At 34.0% G+C, this 19,567-nt stretch overlaps 1 protein-coding gene across 1 annotated transcript; it reads left to right on the forward strand.

Annotated features, from left to right (window-relative positions):
* Positions 1–2,164: 2,164 nt before the first annotated feature.
* On the forward strand, positions 2,165–15,004 carry LOC149723488 (FHF complex subunit HOOK interacting protein 2A-like). The gene is made up of 14 exons (XM_089893590.1): positions 2,165–2,460; positions 5,484–5,597; positions 6,606–6,742; positions 8,381–8,552; positions 8,975–9,210; positions 9,556–9,748; positions 10,014–10,205; positions 10,467–10,644; positions 10,929–11,048; positions 11,489–11,603; positions 12,212–12,351; positions 12,807–12,994; positions 13,723–13,855; positions 14,413–15,004. Exons 1-14 carry the CDS (start codon positions 2,323–2,325, stop codon positions 14,580–14,582), a joined length of 2,226 nt encoding a protein of 741 aa, XP_089749716.1. The 5' UTR covers positions 2,165–2,322; the 3' UTR covers positions 14,583–15,004.
* Positions 15,005–19,567: the final 4,563 nt, after the last annotated feature.

Raw genomic sequence — 19,567 nt, forward strand, 5'->3', positions numbered from 1 at the left:
AACCCTGCAACCCCGTAACTTTACGCCAGTGCCTATTGCATGAAACCACTTCCGAGCTGTGGTATTGCATTTGCCATTTACATTTACCATCTGATTTTACTCAATACAAGGACAAGTTCACTTACCTACCATTAGGATGAGAATATTGCATTCAAAACATAACTTGTGTTCTAGATTGGAAATATTGCATACAAAACATTAAACTCTTATATAAACAACAAATATGCTCAAGGCCTACCTTAAACTTTAAAATAACACTAAACAAATAAATAACACGAAAAAATAAATATGCTCCAGGCCTACCTCCAACTTTAAAATAACACTAAACAACAAATATGCTCCAGGCCTACCTCCAACTTTAGAATAACACTAAACAATTTAATAACACGAAACAACAAATATGCTCCAGGCCTACTTCCAACTTTGAAATAACACTAAACAATTTAATAACACGAAACAACAAATATGCTCCAGGCCTACTTCCAACTTTAAAATAACACTAAACAACAAATATGCTCCAGGCCTACCTCCAACTTTAAAATAACACGAAACAACAAATATGCTCCAGGCCTACCTCCAACTTTAAAATCACATGAAACAACAAATATGCTCCAGGCCTACCTCCAACTTTAAAATAACACTAAACAATTTAATAACACGAAACAACAAATATGCTCCAGGCCTTCCTCCAACTTTAAAATAACACTAAACAACAAATATGCTCCAGGCCTACCTCAAACTTTTAAATAACACTAAACAATTTAATAACACGAAACAACAAATATGCTCCAGGCCTACCTCAAACTTTAAAATAACACGAAACAACAAATATGCTCCAGGCCTACTTCCAACTTTGAAATAACACTAAACAATTTAATAACACGAAACAACAAATATGCTCCAGGCCTACTTCCAACTTTAAAATAACCATAAACAACAAATATGCTCCAGGCCTACCTCCAACTTTAAAATAACACTAAACAATTTAATAACACGAAACAACAAATATGCTCCAGGCCTACTTCCAACTTTAAAATAACACTAAACAATTTAATAACACGAAACAACAAATATGCTCGAGGCCTACCTCCAACTTTAAAATAACACTAAACAACAAATATGCTCCAGGCCTACCTCCAACTTTAAAATAACACTAAACAACAAATATGCTCCAGGCCTACCTCCAACTTTAAAATAACATTAAACAATTTAATAACACGGAACAACAAATATGCTCCAGGCCTACCTCCAACTTTAAAATAACACTAAACAATTTAATAACACGAAACAACAAATATGCTCCAGGCCTACCTCAAACTTTTAAATAACACGAAACAACAAATATGCTCCAGGCCTACTTCCAACTTTAAAATAACACTAAACAACAAATATGCTCCAGGCCTACCTCAAACTTTTAAATAACACGAAACAACAAATATGCTCCAGGCCTACTTCCAACTTTAAAATAACACTGAACAACAAATATGCTCCAGGCCTACCTCAAACTTTTAAATAACACTAAACAGTTAAATAAAATTGCGCAATAACATCGACACGCTCGACGACCTCATAGAAATATCTAACTACGTCATACTAAGGGGATTTTCGGAAAGCTTCCAGCCTGAGCGTTAAAGCATTAACCTTAGCAATGTTTTGTTGGTTGGGTCGATTGACGATTCTATTATTTGGTTTGGTTTCTGTCAGATTTTTTTTCGCCCATGATACGTAAACTTAAGACTATAGAAGCAGAGCGAAAATTAAACTTTTTTTGTCGATAAAACGCTCTAACAGTAATATTTCTGGGTTGCAGCTCGTAATAATAAACTGCAGTGTTTCACAGATAATACTAAGAACGACAACAATTCGCTCCAATATTGCTTCTCATTTGTTTAGACACATGCTAGTAGTAGTGGGTAATCCTTTAGCTGGTGGCCAACATTTTGAAACCAAAATTTCAGGTGGCCACCAGCTAAAGGATTAGTAGTGCGAAAACACCATAAGCAGAAAAAGATAGCACCTTATTGTTATTGTCGAATTGTTCATTCTACATTTTGCTTTTGAATCTAGTTGGAATAGCAAGAGACCAGGTTTAAGTAAATTTCAGTTTTATACTCTTGTGGGTCTACGGTAATGTTTTATTATTTTTTTATATATTTTATGATCTGGTATGTAATGTACGGTACTTTACAGAAGCATTTATGTATTTATGGTGATTTTACTGATTGATTCTATTAAAACCGAACATTCAAGTTATTAAACTTGAATAGCAGTTGATTAGTATTATCCAAACGATTTGAATCTGGAGCGAGTGTATGAGTAAATATGTTTAACAAATTCACAACCATCCTACAACAAGCTGTGGATGCCCTCGCACCTGATGCTCCTCTTCATGAAGATTTTGTTTATCATTGGAAATCTGTCACCAATTTTTACATAGAAAACACAGATGACAAAACTCCCGTAAATATATTTATATATATTAATTATATATGAATAATATGTCATATTATATTTATGTACATTTTGTATAAAATACAAATAAAGTGGTAAAATGGGTGCTTTTCAGGTGAATTTTGGTTAGAAAAAAAGGTTGAAAGAAAATTTTGTTGGGCACAGTCATAACATAGGCCCATCTAATTGTTTTTGCCGTATTGTGGGATCTAACAATCATATTGTTCATTTTATTATAATATTGGTCTGAATTTATATGGAAGCAGGGGCGCAACCAGGGGGGCTGTTTTGCTGTCATGACAGCCCCCTTTTTCCGCAGACACGCACGCAGCCAGAAAGTGCTAAGACGCACACACACGCGTTGCATTCAATATTACATTCATTCGCTTGGAATTGAAACAATTTTTCGTTCAACTGTTACGTCACTTGTCCTATTGCAACGTAACTATTAATTATGACGTTTCATAATATAACAATCGGGAGGAATGTGCCCACTGCCCAACCAACCACGAGATCGAAACTTCGTGTATGAGCGTCACATTTTTACGCTCTGCGCCGGCGTAGGAAATAAAGGAAGACGCATGCGGTAGCATACATTCCACACCTAACAAGCGAAGCAATCGATGTGAATTTATTCTCGTGAAAAGTGACGTAATGAAACTCTGGTTCTCGTGCGGTGCCAACAAACGATATTTTTTGGCTTTCATCCAATCTCGACCGGGCAGTACTTTGAAATATTATATTACAATCTCTGCTGGTTCCAATTTACTAATAGCGTTGCTCATAGGCGTAAAGTTTTACTAAACGTTAGGGTTGCAAAAACCAGAAAAAAGGAAGTCTTCGCGCCGGTAGGCGCGAAAAAAAAAACGGTTTGCAACCCTTTGTTTTCGGTTTACAACCCTTTAAATATGTGCTTTGTAAAAGCTCATACAAACGTAAACGTATTCAGAATTACGTAGGGATGAGACAAATTAAAATTACGCGCGTTCGGCGAGTCCGTGTAATGAGAAACGGTCGAATCCGATTGCCTGGCGAGTGACGTCACAGTAGCTATGTCGCATGCGCCTTTCGTCAAGCCCGCACGAGTGTGTGGTTATCTTACAAACGAAGACCCGTCCGTTGGAAATAGTAGGTTTCCAGAACGAAATATCGCGGAAATAAACTGCCTAAAACGTTTCCAACACTGCTTTATATTTATATGCAATGTTTTCCTCAGGCAAGCAGCATATTTATTACGAAATAGTAGGGATTCACACGTGGATTCATTGCATCATAATAGCGGTTGTTTGAACCTGGCAATTGATTACGACATAATAGCGATTCACACGTTGATTACTGACGTCACAATAGCGATTCACACGTGAATTATTTAGCAAACAGGAGTTTAAATACCAGTTGAATGCATTTGTGTCGTGAATGACGCATCGGTATTGGCATATTTTAACGAACGTAAACGAAGTTTGTTCGCAGTAATAATGGCGTCTTCGTTTGGTCGAACGTAATTCCTTACGCATTATTAGTATGGAGAAAATCAAAGGGTTGCCAGGCAACCCTGCAACCCCGTAACTTTACGCCAGTGGCGTTGCTCCTCCCTCTTATATTAGCACTTCACCTAAAAAAATCACATAATCGCGGTTTATCTGCATATAAAGCAGTGGTTCCCAAACTTTATTTACTCGCTTTACACTTTTAGGTTCATGCAACGTTCTCAACTTCTCGTACCACCTACATACTAAACTACTGAAGGCTCGTGAACAACTGATCTTAAATAGTGAAATTAGAAACCGCACGCATAAGTATATAAGTATTTTTTTCAGCGAGAATTCGCAACACAAACTTGACACAGCTTTTTCAAAGTTGCGTGTAAAATATATGTAATTTGCCTATTAAACAAGGTAACACGGTGGAATAAACAACCTAAACATGTTCCAGAAGTAGCAATGCTGTATATTTACGATGTTTTCCTCAGTCAAGCAGCATAATTATTACGAAATAGTAGGGATTTACACGTGGATTCATTGCATCATAAAAGCGATTGTTTGAACCTGGCAACTGAATACGACATAATAGCAATTCACACGTTGATTATTGGCGTCATAATAGCGATTGTCCCCCTAGATTATTTAGCCTGCAAGTGCTTGAAAACAGGTTGGATTTTAGCCCTTTTTACGTATGCCAAGAAGTAAAGATAGGCTTGGAAAAATACTTTGTACGCGCATGAAGCAACGCCCAGGTTTAAGAAAGTTGGAAACCACTATAATGGGGAATATAAATAGCATGAAATGTCACGCTCAACGTAATGTATGTGAAATAAACTAATGCTTATAATTATAACAATCACTAAAAGATCATTTGCGATCGTTTGGTGTAAACTTGATAAAACCACAGAACTACTGATCGTATGGGAGAGAATAAAACACGATTGTTTATCAACAATCTCGTTTATGATGTAACAATCGTAATGGATTATCAAAGGTATTCTGACGAAAATATTCGTTAAATTATCTACGATGGACATGCGTAAACTGTCACCAATGTTTCATTTGTTTTTACTAATTTAGATACGTCTTTTTACCATTAATTTACCGCGTAAAGTAGAATGTACATTCGTCTGCACAACCAATAAGGGGGGTACTTTATCGCGTCAGAGATAAACGTTGACTGGACGTAAATATGACAGTCCCCTTTTGAACACGCTGGTTGCGCCACTGTATGGAAGCATATGCTGAGCTAATATGCTCCTAAAAAAAGTGCATGGCTAACAAATTTAAATTGATGACGACATTACTTTGCAGTCAAAGAAATATGGATAATGTTTGCATTTATGAAAAAACAAAATATGTTCTTTTATGGCGCTATACCTAAAACAGAAAAAAAAATTAAAAATCATTATTTACCAAGTAGCATACTTGGTAACTTAAAAGCTGGCACAAGGTGTATGAAATGGAACACCCGTGTTATAAAGATAAGTCATTGGCATTGTTTCCACAAAGTTTGTTTAACATGAATTACCGTCCCGCTTTTAAAACTAGGTAACTGACAGCAACATACCTTCGCATCTCAAGCAAATGTTGCAGATTTTAGTTCAAGAGGAAAATGAGCGTGAGGCGGGAGACACTGGGCCGTGCATGGAGTATTTATTGCAGGTATGCTTGGATGATATATTTGTGAAAGCAATTAAATTTATAGAATTATATTGAGACGGTAAATTGGTAATAATGACTTTAATAAACTATTATTGTTACATCAAAAACGAGATTGTTCTCTACCATCGTGTTTTATTAGCTTCCACCCAATATGTAAAGTTTTTGTAAAATTTTTGTTGTGAATTAATTTTGGTATCTGAATTTTAATTAGCGACGCTATCAGTAAGTTGGCAGCAAAATGTCAATTGGAAGCAATTAAAACATAGTTGTTATGAACAATTTAACAATCGAGTAGGTTATCAATGGTATTATAACATAAATAACCATTAGATTATCCACGATAAATATAATATATAACTTTCACCAATATTTTATCTGTTTACTTTTAGGTGCGTGTTACTATTATTAATATTAGTTTTAATTCATCTCATCAATTAGAACAAGTATTTTTGTGTGCAACCAATAAAATGGTCATTTTTAACACTTAGGAGTTTAGCCTTGACTTGACGCAAGTATGACAGTCACCTTTTAAACGCACTGGTTGCGTCGGTGAAAATTGTAATATACATATTAGGAATATGCCAAAAGAAATTTACATCTAAAGTGAAAATCTTTTACTGAACCACTAGTATTGGTGCTTAAGCTTTTTGTACTTCTTGGAAGATATTATGTGAGTCTGTATGTAGTGCAAAGAGATAGAGATGATTAAACCATTCTCCCTGCTTACATAAACATGATCAGTCGACTCAATGCACTGTACTATCAATTGTTGTTGATTGGATCAAACATCGAGGCATTTTATTTGTTCCTATTTGATTGTTACACCATCAACACTTCATCCAATATGATCCAATCATATGTGATGTGCTTACAAATTATTAAATCCGGATTTTACAGCCAAATTGTAAATTTATTTATTGTAGTAGGCGTATTAATTTTTTACTCGTTTTCAGTGCTCATTTATCAAATTAAGAATTGTTTTAATAATTGTATTTCTTTTCTACATAGCACAAGATATTAGAGACACTTTACACACTTGGTAAAGCTGACTGTCCCCCAGGAATGAAACAACAAGTTTTAATATTTTTCAAACACCTGCTTGGTAAAATCCGTCAACCATTATTACCCCACATAAACGTGCACAGGTGAGTCTTGTTTCTTCATATTTGAATATTATCTATCAAGGATAATTATAATTTCACAAGAAATGGAATATAGTTGGTGTGATTTTAATACGTGTACTGTAATGGCTTCAACTGTATCATTATGTGTAACTAGTTCAAATAGCAAAGCCTATTTCAATAGGTTCTATAAAATGGCTCCTAAAGTGCAACATTGTGTCCATTTATAACACTGAAGACTTGCTGAGAAATGGTTTTTAACTGTATCAGCAGTTGCTGACTCTATAATAGTTTACAAACATAGAAGTAGTAAAATTGGGTGCAAAATTCCTAGAATTTAAACACAAACGCTACAAACCTAAATAAGACGTGTAACAGGCTGTGATGTTGTGGAGTAATGCAACAACATCAGTTGGGATTCTTAACTTGAGTTTATGTAATATCATAAGTTGTTTAAATAAGTGGCATAATAGTTCCACTTGTTGCACGTGTCAACGTAAGTTCAGTATTTCAATGATGAATCTTACAATGTATTATAGATGGCATATAGATCACATATCAAAATATAACTTTTGAAGTAACGGTTATATTGGCAAGTATTTAAAAAGTGATAAATAACTTGTTTCGTAGCGTTTTTAGTAACACGAACATCAACTTAGCAAAAATTTTATAGACCGACCGATATAAATTTTTTTGATACTATTAGTTTAAGCTTTTACCGATACCCATACCGGTATTTGTCACTATAGCGCAGAGGTTCCCAAACTGTGGTACGCGTAGGTCTCCCAGGTGGTATGCGAGCAACTTATTAGGTTTACACCAAACAATCGCAAGGCATTGCTTTACGCCCGTACAAATTATTTTTAGCAAACATATCTATACTTTAATTCTGCGCATCTGTGAAAATGTATATTAAGCACCTGCAGGCTAAGTAATCAAGGGAACAATCGATATTATGACGCAAATAATCGCCGTGTGAATTGCATTATGTCGTAATCAATTGCCAGGTTCAAACAATAGCTATTATGATGCAATGAATCCAGGGGTAAATCCCTACTATTATGTAAAAAACATGCTGCTTGGCAAAACATCAAAAATATGCAGCAGTGCTACTTCTGGAACATATTCAGGTTGTTCATTACCGCCTTTTGCCCTGTTTAATAGGCAAATTGCATTTATTTCACACGTAACTATGAGAAAGGCAATGCCAAGTTTGTGTTGCCTAAATTATCAGGCCATCCAACTTTTTCGCCTGGAGCCTTTAGTAATGTAGGTGGTAGGAGAATGCTACATAAATACCTGTATTCAAGATATTGCAAGGTATAATAGAGAATAATTTGTTGGTCTGCATGTTCTTAGGAAACATAAATGTTCTTAGAAAGGTGTTGTGTTTAAACGAAACTAGGACACACAGGAACCTTAAACTAAACCGCAAGGAAAGGTCAAACTCGGACGCATGTGAAGGCTAAACTACGACGCACATGGACAATAAACTAAGATACACATGCTGATATTTGACAGCAAATTGCCTTCATTAGTCTCCAGGGGAGCATACAAAGTTTAAGCCAGATTGTTTCTGCCTCACATTTCTGTACAGTATAAGTTTAACATTGGGTATGATAGAAGTTGTGTTGCGACACTAACCATTCCTTCATCAAACAGGCCAGTATCTCATTTAGTTCGAGTGTGCGGTGAAGTACAGGCTGCTCCAACTGAAACTGAGGAAATATCGTTTCTATGTACAGTTTGTGCGAGACTTAAACATGAACCGCATCTACTGCATTTCTTTCTTAGAAACAATGCCAATGATTCATCGAACAACACTCAACACATGGTATGTTGTTTATAGAAAATTTTATATTACCTGTATGTTAAACTAAGATACTTTATATCAACTTATTAACAACTTTTTGTTGTATTCCCATGAGACTCTATTGTAATATTCTGATAGTTATGTTCAGGTTTGCTTATTTAACAGCTTTTATGAACTCCCAGTTGGTCCAATAATAAGAATTCTTAATTTCTTACATCACAAAATGCTGTTGGAAAAAATGTAAGAAGTTCTGATTATTTGAAACTGCAGAAAACATATTGTTTCCATTTTGCCTAATAAGTTCTTGTGTTGTTTTTATGTTTATCAGCTTGTCACCTTCATTGTTTTTACATTGTTAACTTTGCTACAGTGTATGTTTATTGTAATTGTTGCTTGTTTTGTGCATTTATTGTCATTATTCCTAAACAAAAAGTTAATTTCAGAAAACAAATCCAGCATCTAATGAACAAAAACAAAACGCGGAACCTGCTCACAGTCAACAGTTGAAAAGAGAAAGTTATGATCTGGTTGATTCTTTGTTAAATTTGTCAAGATCGGAAGATAGCAGGGTAGCTGTGAAAGCTTGTGAAGGTCTTTTACTTCTGGTTTCTATGCCACACGAGGCAGCAGTGAGTGCTACAGTGAAAGACACAGCATTGTGTCCGTTGCTTAATTCAAGGTAGTTTAATTTACTTACAGCAAGGTACTTTTACCACTATTTTAAAACTTGTCTGGCAATGATTTGTGTTTACTAAATTATTTCCTAAATTATATTTTGGTGCCTGAATTTAAATGTTTGTCAGTCTTTTAAACTTTTAATTCTAATACACAGTATTTTATATGATTAGGCACAGTCATGTTATTTAAACTTTAAACAGTTACAAATTGCATTCATAATAGTTGACAAAATTAACACACTGGCGTATAGTATGGACTTGCAGGAGTACAGCTACAGCACCCTCCTACTGATTTCTTTGAGCTGGCAATATGCTTATAAGATGTAACACTTTCCAACAATACACAGGTTAACAGGATTATTTACTTCACTTCCAACATCACTTGATCCATCTGACATAGATTGTGTGAATGCAAAGTGGGGACTTGACACACACAACTATACATACGGTGATATAAGGAATTTTAATGGAAAGAGGGCTCTTGTCTCATTTTTATCATGGTTTGATTATTGTGACCAGTTGATTATTGAAGCATATCAGGTAATCATAAGAAAAAAATAATTAACTTGCATTTACAGCAGACATTTTCATTATTAGGTAAAGTAGTTTAGTCTGCAATTGTTTGACAGTTTATCTAAAACATTGTATTTTCAGTAATTGATAATTGATATTACACTGTTTTATCCATTGTGTTATTCTAACCTGTAGTGTTAAATAATTCCTAATTCAAATATCAAACCATTTTAGTTTAAAATTTGTAAACATTCTTTGTAATCATTAAGTTCGATTTATTTATTCAATGCAGGGATGCAGTGATTACATTGCCCAGTCAATCGTAGAAAATTTCTTTCAAAAGACACTCCTTGGTCCTCTCCTGCAGGCGGATGAACGAGCTGCTCTCACAACTTCATCTGTCCTCACTAAGTTGTTCACGATGGTTCGATCCCGGCCACTTATGCGGGAAATGATCAAATTTGTTGTTTTTAACGATGAACAGGTGAATAAATAATCTATAATAATTTTCGTTATGCCCGGTAGGCTGGTAGCAAAAGTAACAGAACATGGACAATTGGACAGGTTGATTCAACATTGTGTGAATAATGTTAACAGTGTTTCACCTTTACAAAAAAAGAAAATTGAATAGTTTTTCCAACAGAAAAAAAAGAAATTTAATCAAGAAAATCTTTTTAATTCTTTTCTTATCTATCACACTATCAATTGTATAATGTAGTATTAATATATTGAACAATATAAACAGGACGGTAGCAAGCACTTATTACCCCGATTATTGGAACGATGCGATCATTTCTCTGATGAAATATCAGTGGTTACTTTAAGGCTGTTTGAGGCTATTATTGGGAAGCGAGCACCTGAAGCACTTGATTGGTTGGTTTTGAGATTTTTAAAAGACAAGAGTTACCATGCCAACAATCCAGGTAAATAAACTAATAAAGTGTTCTAGTAAAATTTGATTTCACCCTTGTGCCATTAGCTTTCATAATTTATCACATTTATATATGAATTGAAATTGACTTTTATGAAAATATAAAATCAACTTCAACCTCAAGTTAATTGCTACAAATATAAATTATGTTGCTAAAAATGAGTATGGTTTGGTATAAGAAAAATAGAAATTAAATGCATATTGTTTAATTTATGCAATCACCTTCGGCTGCTAACATTGTATTGCGTTTTATAAACACAACATCTTTCTACACAGGAAATATTGTTGTACAAACTGATTCCGACGATTTAGAATGGGATTTAGAGCCAGGTTTAGATGAAGGAACACCAACTACAAAGTCAAGACAACATCGTTCTAACAGTGATATTGTGGCAGGTGATTACATTGTTGTGTTACCAAAACATTTCTATTTTATTAATAAACTTTATAATTGTATTAAATAAATTGATTCTAAAACACTTTTTCAAACTTTGTTCGAATGAATATAAAGCAATTTATTTGATGCATATTTTTGCTTTAGAAATGCAGATCGTTAAATACTAGTTTGATAACCTTGCCACGAATAAGACCGACATCAATGGTTTTTAATGGAAGAGATCAAATCATTGTGTTGTTAAATTACTTGTTTTGAGAATAAATTTTATGTTTAGGTTAATTGTTTCGCTCATAGATGCAACAGGAAGAAGTTTTTAATGTTTTTACACCATCATGTCAAATTGCTATAAATAAGTATATATGCAATTATTGTACTTATTATTGAATGTCAAATAAAATTGTTTTAAACAAACATGTTACTTATTTAATTTTAACATTAGATAATGGAGTTGAAGCGAACAATCCCAAAACACAAGTTCAACGTGCAGTTAATTGTTTCCTCGCTTCTATACCTGACTCAGCAAAATCAACGCAAGTTAACGATGATGACTCAGGGTTTGTGACTTAACTATTTGTTAATCGTGTTGATTTAAAAAAAAGCTAAAATTAGTGAATTACGTTTCATCGCGGGTTGGGGTTGGAGTATCTACTCTACCTTATAAATTGCTGCATAATGATGGTTAAAAAAATTATTTTTTACACGATTAATATATTAAGATTTCTATGATCATGGTTGGGCCAAAAGTTTTCGCGCCTCTGTTTTAAAGGAAAGTAATAAATAAGAAAGATTATTTGTAAAAAAGAATATGCAAAGTGATAAGCATGAACGATGGGACAGGGTTGAGCAAGAAAGTAAAATCAAACCAGTACGAGTGAGAAAAAGTACACAAGAGTTTGACAGAATAAAAGAGAAAGCACTGAGAGGGAGCACATTCTAGTTTAGCTTGTAAACTTTGTATATAAACCATCTATAAGTAGATGTTTCAGCATCACTTAGTGAAACATTGTTTTAGCTAAGTAGCATACGTAGTATATATATCATTACATTACTAAAATGGTTATTAACAAAAACAAATCATTGTTACACAAAAGTTGCATTACATAATATTAACATGTACAACTGTTTTTGTCAGTTTTTATTTGAAAAATCTTATTTACCTCAGATATGATGGTTACTTGCGTGAAGCTCATCGGATGTATAAAGACGTTTGTTTGAACTGCCGTGGTTTTAATTGGCCAAAATTAAGTGACAATAAACTTGAACCAGCCGAACGTTGTGAAGCTGTTACTAATTATGATGAAGGTGATCATGTCAATCAGATATATTATAACTGATATGTTTGGTCAATTGTTTTCTACTTAAAATCAATGCTGATGGAAACATTTGGATTTATAACAGGGTGGTTTTACAACTTTTACACTGCAGGTGCCTCACCTACTAAGGGTTCAATAAATGGCAAACTGATCAATCGGATTGCCTTAACTAAATTGACCTTAAATGTTAAAAACTTTTGTTAAAACTGTAACACAATATAGTAGAGTAGGGAAAGATGGGACACCTTGAACATATAATATCTAAATATCCTTATCGTGTTTTAAACAATTAACAATGGCTTATGGCAGTCATGAGGAAACAGTTTTAGATTTCCTTAAATGTTCTTTGTTTACTACAAAATGAGACGAGAAAATATTTTTAATAGTTGTCCCATCTCCCCCCACCTACTATATAATTTTTTAACCTTTTACATTTGTGTTTAGGTCCCTTTCTTCGAATGCTTCTGAACAAATTGTCCAAGGTTTTATCTCAACAATATTCAGTGAATTTAGTTGTTACTTCAATTGCATCTCGATTATGTTTGATGCCACACCCGCTCATGCATGAACTATTCATCAACCCACTCACACAACTACGCCCTCAAGCGAGGTCGATGTACACCGTTGTTCAGGTGATTTATCTTGTAATATTTTTGCATTAAAACTACAGTATACATAAAATTTAGTGGTTTTTAAACATGTGTATTATTTTTCTCTTTTTTACTGTTTGTACAAATCTTATATAACCTTAAATTCTGCTTAAGTGCTTACCAAATGTTTTTTGATATATTTACACAAAATCTTTTTCCATCACTGTCTTATAATGAACGAGTTGGTGACTATTGATTTCAAGACTTATAAAATGTTACGCTTGATTTTAAAAGGAAATGTTCTATACCAATTAGACTGTTCCCCTGACAACACGGGTGTCTATCACCCCTAATTTAGTATATCACGGTTAGCACCATATGTTAAAAAAATGTGTGACTTACCAACAAATTTATTTTGTGCACATGTGTTTAACCTCTCACCCAGATCATATATTAACCTTTAACTTGCTGTGAAGGTATGGCTGCAGCAACATAAAAAAAACGAATCATTATATTCCTCTACTGTCTTTTTACCCTGATAAAGGCGACCTAAATTAAAGATTATAAAATCCTGTATGAAAATTTATCTTTCAAATTGACTTTATTAAACTTATAATAATTCTGACAAAAAAATAATATACGCTTGATAGTTTTACTTATTTTTTAGATTTAACAAATTAAAACTATGTATATATACAAACGAATAACAGTAATGATACATCACTGTCCAAAGTAAACATTACAAGTTTTAATACAAGTATATGATGCAGATGGTGGTCGAACAAATCCTGCATCGGATGAACCATATTCCAAACTTTAAGAATCGATTGATCGTCGCGAGGAGGAAGTTGGCAGCAGGAGGATATAATGATGAAGATCATGCTGCTCCTCATCATCAGAAAGGTATCTTCATTATTTTATAAACTTAACCTTGGTTCAGATAGACGCGAAGTGTAATTGCTGATTCTCCTTAAATAAAACATCAGGATGGAGGGGGGAATTATAAGACTGCAAGTTGGTTTAAATACCAAAGCAGTTTTATTTCAGGTGAAATTGTGCCACAACTGAAATGTGGTACATACTAGTTGAAAATCAGGCCATGTAAAAAACTGTATGTGACTGATTGATTAAAATTTGTGGCTTTAAAACCCAATCATGTATAATATATTATATATACATATATGTGGACCAATGTGGTAAATAATAAATATATTTCTGGTGGTTTACGGGAACTAAATTTAATGTTTGATGCGGTTGCCAGAAATAAAATCAATTTTAATTTTTCTTTAAAAAAAATATGTTTTATGGCAGACAGTAAGTTCACAAATATAAAAACTGTATATGTATTTTTCTACGAAAAGAAAAAAAATGAAAATGTTAGCTTAAGTTCTCTCTAGCAATCAGTGGATTATTTCTTACTAAATTCATTCATTTAACAAGTTGTAATTTGACATGACCAGGTTCGCACATGGCACCTCACATTGGTGTGGTACAAGGTGTCGTCACCAACAATGACATTGACACTCATAAAACTTTCCTTGAAGGAACAATTGTACTAGAAGAGTTTTGTAAAGAATTGGCTGCCATTGCTTTTGTAAAGCATCATGCTGTAGCAGTGCAAGGCTTATGATGGTTTTACATTCTGTATATTTATCAGATTTTAAAGTTTTATGTTTTCTTGTTGACTCAATTTAAGTGGTCTGGTTTCACTGGAGTGTTCTCACTGGGACGTCCTGGTTATGTAATATAAGCATTCTATGCTTAATTGCAATTGTCACGGCGCCAAATGAACAATTTTATCGCAAATCATGTTGAATGTATACAGTCAGTGGTCATTAAGTTGACCACAAAGTGTGTGTGCAATCAATGTTTATTTTATTTACTGACCTGTAATTACTTAGGACCATGTAAGGTCAAATATTTCATTAAAGTGACAAGATCACTAACTACGGTGTATATGACTCTGCCAACTGCTTAGATTTATATCATAAGATCGCTATTTTGCTTTCAACTGGTGTAAGCTTATTTATAAATAAATATTATTCAATGCGAGCCAGTTTATTTTGAAAAATGGAGTTTTTCTCCGGTACCCAGGTTTGAAACTATTTATTCTTGCATGGCACGTTAACGATAATAGGCCACTTGATAAAATCTGTAAATGCTGAGTCCAGATTGTCAAGTATGATGGGGCCGTGGTATAGTGGTTAGCGCGCTTCCCTGAAACCAAGAGGTAATGGGTTCAAGGCTCGACGCTGCTACCATTGTGGGCGTATGTGTCCTTGGGCAAGACACTTAGCGGCAATTGCTCCAACACAGTTTGGTCACTAATGGGTTGTCTAAATTATCAGCCATACATAAAAAATCCCAAAAAAAATAATCACCCACAAAGTAACATAGATAACTCGTAAGCTGGAATGAGGTGTTAAACCCGTGTAATAACGACTGTTGTTTTTCCGGCCACGCGAGGATAAAGTAAGTCACGTTCATTACATGTCCGTCGCCATAGCAAAGTTGTTTAGCGCGGCTGCCTCTAACCGACAGCTAAGTGATGGATTCAAGACCCCTCGCTGCTACCATTGTGGGCGCATGTGTCATTGGGCAAGACACTTTTCTTTCAATTAGAACTTAAATATATATGTTTAATTGAAAGTTATTTACTTAATTTTGACATTGTATCGTCTGTAGGGTGTAACGATCACGCCTTTTATCCCAAACTTTCTTTCTTTTTTATAATAAAAGTGTTTTAACAACTGTTGTCTTAACGTGGCATATGTGTCCTTGGGCAAGACACTTAACGTCAATTGCTCCAACCCAGTGGTCACTGATGGGTTGTCCAAATTATCATTAGCCACACTTAAAAAACTACGACATCTACAACATCCGTGTTATAACGACCGCGTCGTTTTCTAACTACGCGAGAATAAAGTAAAAAGTTACATTACATGTCATAAGCCACCAGAATACATACGAAGTAGGATATTGGAACTAAACAAGGTTTTGCGTATTTTAAAGTTATTTTACTTGAACTCACTTGAATTGTTATGTTATAGAACTCTTCAACAGTATGATTACGATTTAGAAAACGCGCGCCCTGATTTCTCTTGTTAAATATTTGAAAAAATATGTTAAGTAGAAACAGTTTTTTAACAGATAAAAAAAGTAAGGTGCTAATTTTAAATGCTTGCCTAATTATGGTAAAGCCGATGAAACTTTGCAGTTTGCAAGTGTGAACGATTGAACTATAGTTTCACAGATATTCATGAAAAAAACTTAAATATTTCGTACAGTTTGATGAAGTCTCATAAAACTAGTTTTAGTTTTGGAATAAAAACAACAAAAAATGTCGTTTTAAATTATATATAAACTACATAAGTTATATGGCAGGGTGGGGGAAGATGGGACACCGTTTCTCATCGTATTTTAAACAAACAACAACGGTCTATGAGAGTCGTGTGCTGGATACGGTTTTATAATTCTTAAAATTGGATAAGAAAATAGAGTTAATTAAAAGGTGTTCCATTTTCCCCTACCCTACTGTATATAAACTAAAGTTATATATAACTTACGTTATATACAACCCATATAAAGGTTACATGGGGGAAGTCGGCTTTACAGAGGATTAACCCTTAGATTGGGCCCTGATGGAAAAACAAAACCCCCAAGAAGAAACTCCACCAATAGTTCATCAATGTAATATACACAAGAAATTAAATATAAGAATTAATACGAAAAAGTAAACAAGTATTCTAAACTTTCTGCAGCAACTCCTAAGATCTTACAAGACAAACATTATGTTTTAATATTCAGGTCATCACATACAAAACATGGCATATCTGCCAGTCAGTAATGTCGTTATACATTCGTTCTGATTGATATATTTCTACCTGGAGCCATTGCGCATGCGCCGACACGCTACTGGGCATGCGCAACGCAATGGCTGCCGGTAGAAAGTACCACTAACATCTAATTTTATCCTCTTTTAATAAGCACATTTTACTTATAATTTACGGGTGCTGGTGGACCAAGGTGATCCTGGAATACAAAGATCATAGCGGCCACTTTTAATACCTTCTACACGTGCTACTAATATAAAAATTGGGCACTGTACTTACTACACCCCAGGCGGTACCAATTATAAAAAAAAAAAAAAAAAAATATTAACTATAAATATTAATATTTGTCATAAAAACATATATATTAATAGTATTTTCTCCCGATTCAGCTTTGAAAATGTTTTTACCGTACGTAATACTGTTAAGAAGATACATCTCTAAAAAAATTAAAGTATATACTACAATGGGGGAAGATAGGACACTTAAGCACATATTGCCAAATATTTCCAAAATCAAAATAGAGACGGTTTTCGAGTAATACCACGAATTAGTACTATCATTCCTTTATTAATTGACACCAATGTAATAAAATATAATAAAACACACGAGGAGTTATTTAAATATCCGCACAAAGGGTAAATTTTAAAAATTCGAAAACACACAGGAAAGATGGGACAGTTTAAAATCATTGTTAATTTTGATTATTAAGTGTATTTATAAATAGGAATATACGTAAATAACACGAAATAATACTGTACGCTTTGAAAATTAAGTCTAAACATTTTTTTCTTGCCCTACTCCGGCTTACTGCTATAGTTTTTAACATGTTACCTATACATTATATTATTGCATAACAATTGGTATTGTTTGAAAGACAATTAGTAATGTTCGAACATCAATGAATAAATATTGTATCCAACAAGTATATAACAGTAAATTGACTATAGCTATTGATAAAGTTTTATTTTTGCTACAAATTGGGTATTACTACTCTGTTTTTGGCACAAGCCACTTCTTATAAATTATCACTAAGTGCAAATGACCAAACTTCGAATATATTTTTAAAATATTGTCTTTTTATTATGTCAGTATCTTATAGTTGAATATCCCCTGAGGTATAAATTACTAAACTAAAAGCAAATCTTTAAAAGTTTGGCAATGAAAACATACAAAAATACAATGTGGTGGAAGATGGGACTCTAAATTGAAATATATTTACATTAGCAGTATTCTGCAACTTGTAGTTAACCTACCGAGTTTAACAGGGTGTGCTAGTTTCTTTGCCATGTAAACTTCATATATATAACGTTAAACCGATGTTTTTTTGTTGTTGTTTTTGTCTCAAATTAAAGTCATATTGACCCCTGCCTATTTTCTTCATGCTTATATCTCAGTGTTTTTTTACAAAACTGAAAGTAGTTTTATGAGACAAAATCAAACTGTACGAAATATTCAAGGTTGTTTTATGAAGCTACGAAACTAGTTTAATCGTTCGCACACGCAAACAAAAAAATTCATTGGCTTTACTATGATTTAGCAAGCATTAAAAAAAAGCACCTTACTATTTTGCATTTTTTTACCTGTTCAAATTATGCTGTTTCTATTTTATTTAATATTTAAAAACAGTAATCAGCTTTGACGGGCGTTTTATAAAGTCGTGATAATACTGTCGAACAATTCTTTAACCTTATTTTCCTGATTATCATTAAATGGGAGTCCGTAAAAAGAAAATTAAAAACCAGTCTCGTCTGACAAAGTGTCCCATCTTCCCCCACCCTACTATAATACTTTTTGCTTCCGACGACTGGTATTTTTAGTCGCAGCCATAGTTTTGGATTCCTCATAAAACAGATATTTTTTAACCGATGAAAACCAGATTTCCGCGACACCGAAACTTTTTTAGTCGGTACGTATTTATTAGAACTGGTATTTTATTTGTTCCGATCGACTACGCATGTGCAATAGCGCCCTGTACAATCGGAACGAATATATCACGACACTGGCGCCGTGGTTTTCCCGCCTATATCGTATATAAGTGACAGGTTAAATGAATGAATAAATATAACTTACTTTATCCTCGCGTGGCTGGAAAACAACAGTCGTTGTCACACGGGTTTTAACACCTCATGTCAGCTTACGAGTTACCATGTATGTTACTTTGTGGGAAATAATTTTTTGGGGATTTTTTTCATTTTTTTATGTATGGCTGATAATTTGGACAATCCATTAGTGACCACTGGATTGGAGCAATTGCCGTTAAGTGTCTTGCTTAAAGACACATACGCCCTCAATGGTAACAGAGTCGAGCCTCGAACCCATTACATCTGGGTTACAGGCAGACGCGCTAACCACTATACCACGGCGCCGGACAAAATACTTGGCAGCGGTGGGATTCGAACCCAAGCCATCAAAATGACTGGTGGTTCAAAGCTCGCTGCTCCAACCCAGTGGCCCCTCTCTTAGGGGTTGTTTATAAATTGTCATTAATTCATTAAAAAACTTCATGAAGTGTCACGCTGGGATCTCACTCGTGTGGAATATTTTTACGCTCCTTTGCCGTAGTTGAGGATTAACAGTGAAGTCACAAAATTTTAGTTAAAATTAACAGTAGAGAGAATCAAAAATGGTTGCTACAGTTTCCACTTTTTTCACAAACACTTTGATGATAGATTTTGGGTGTGAGAGAATAACCACAAAAAACAAATGTTCCAAGCAAAAAAATGTATGGAAATAATGTACAAGGGCACATACATGTGGTGGATAACTGGCTAATAAGAAAGTT

The sequence above is a fragment of the Ciona robusta genome, unplaced genomic scaffold (genome assembly GCF_009617815.1).
Source record: "Ciona robusta unplaced genomic scaffold, ASM961781v2 AP042749.1".
NCBI lineage: Eukaryota > Metazoa > Chordata > Ascidiacea > Phlebobranchia > Cionidae > Ciona > Ciona robusta.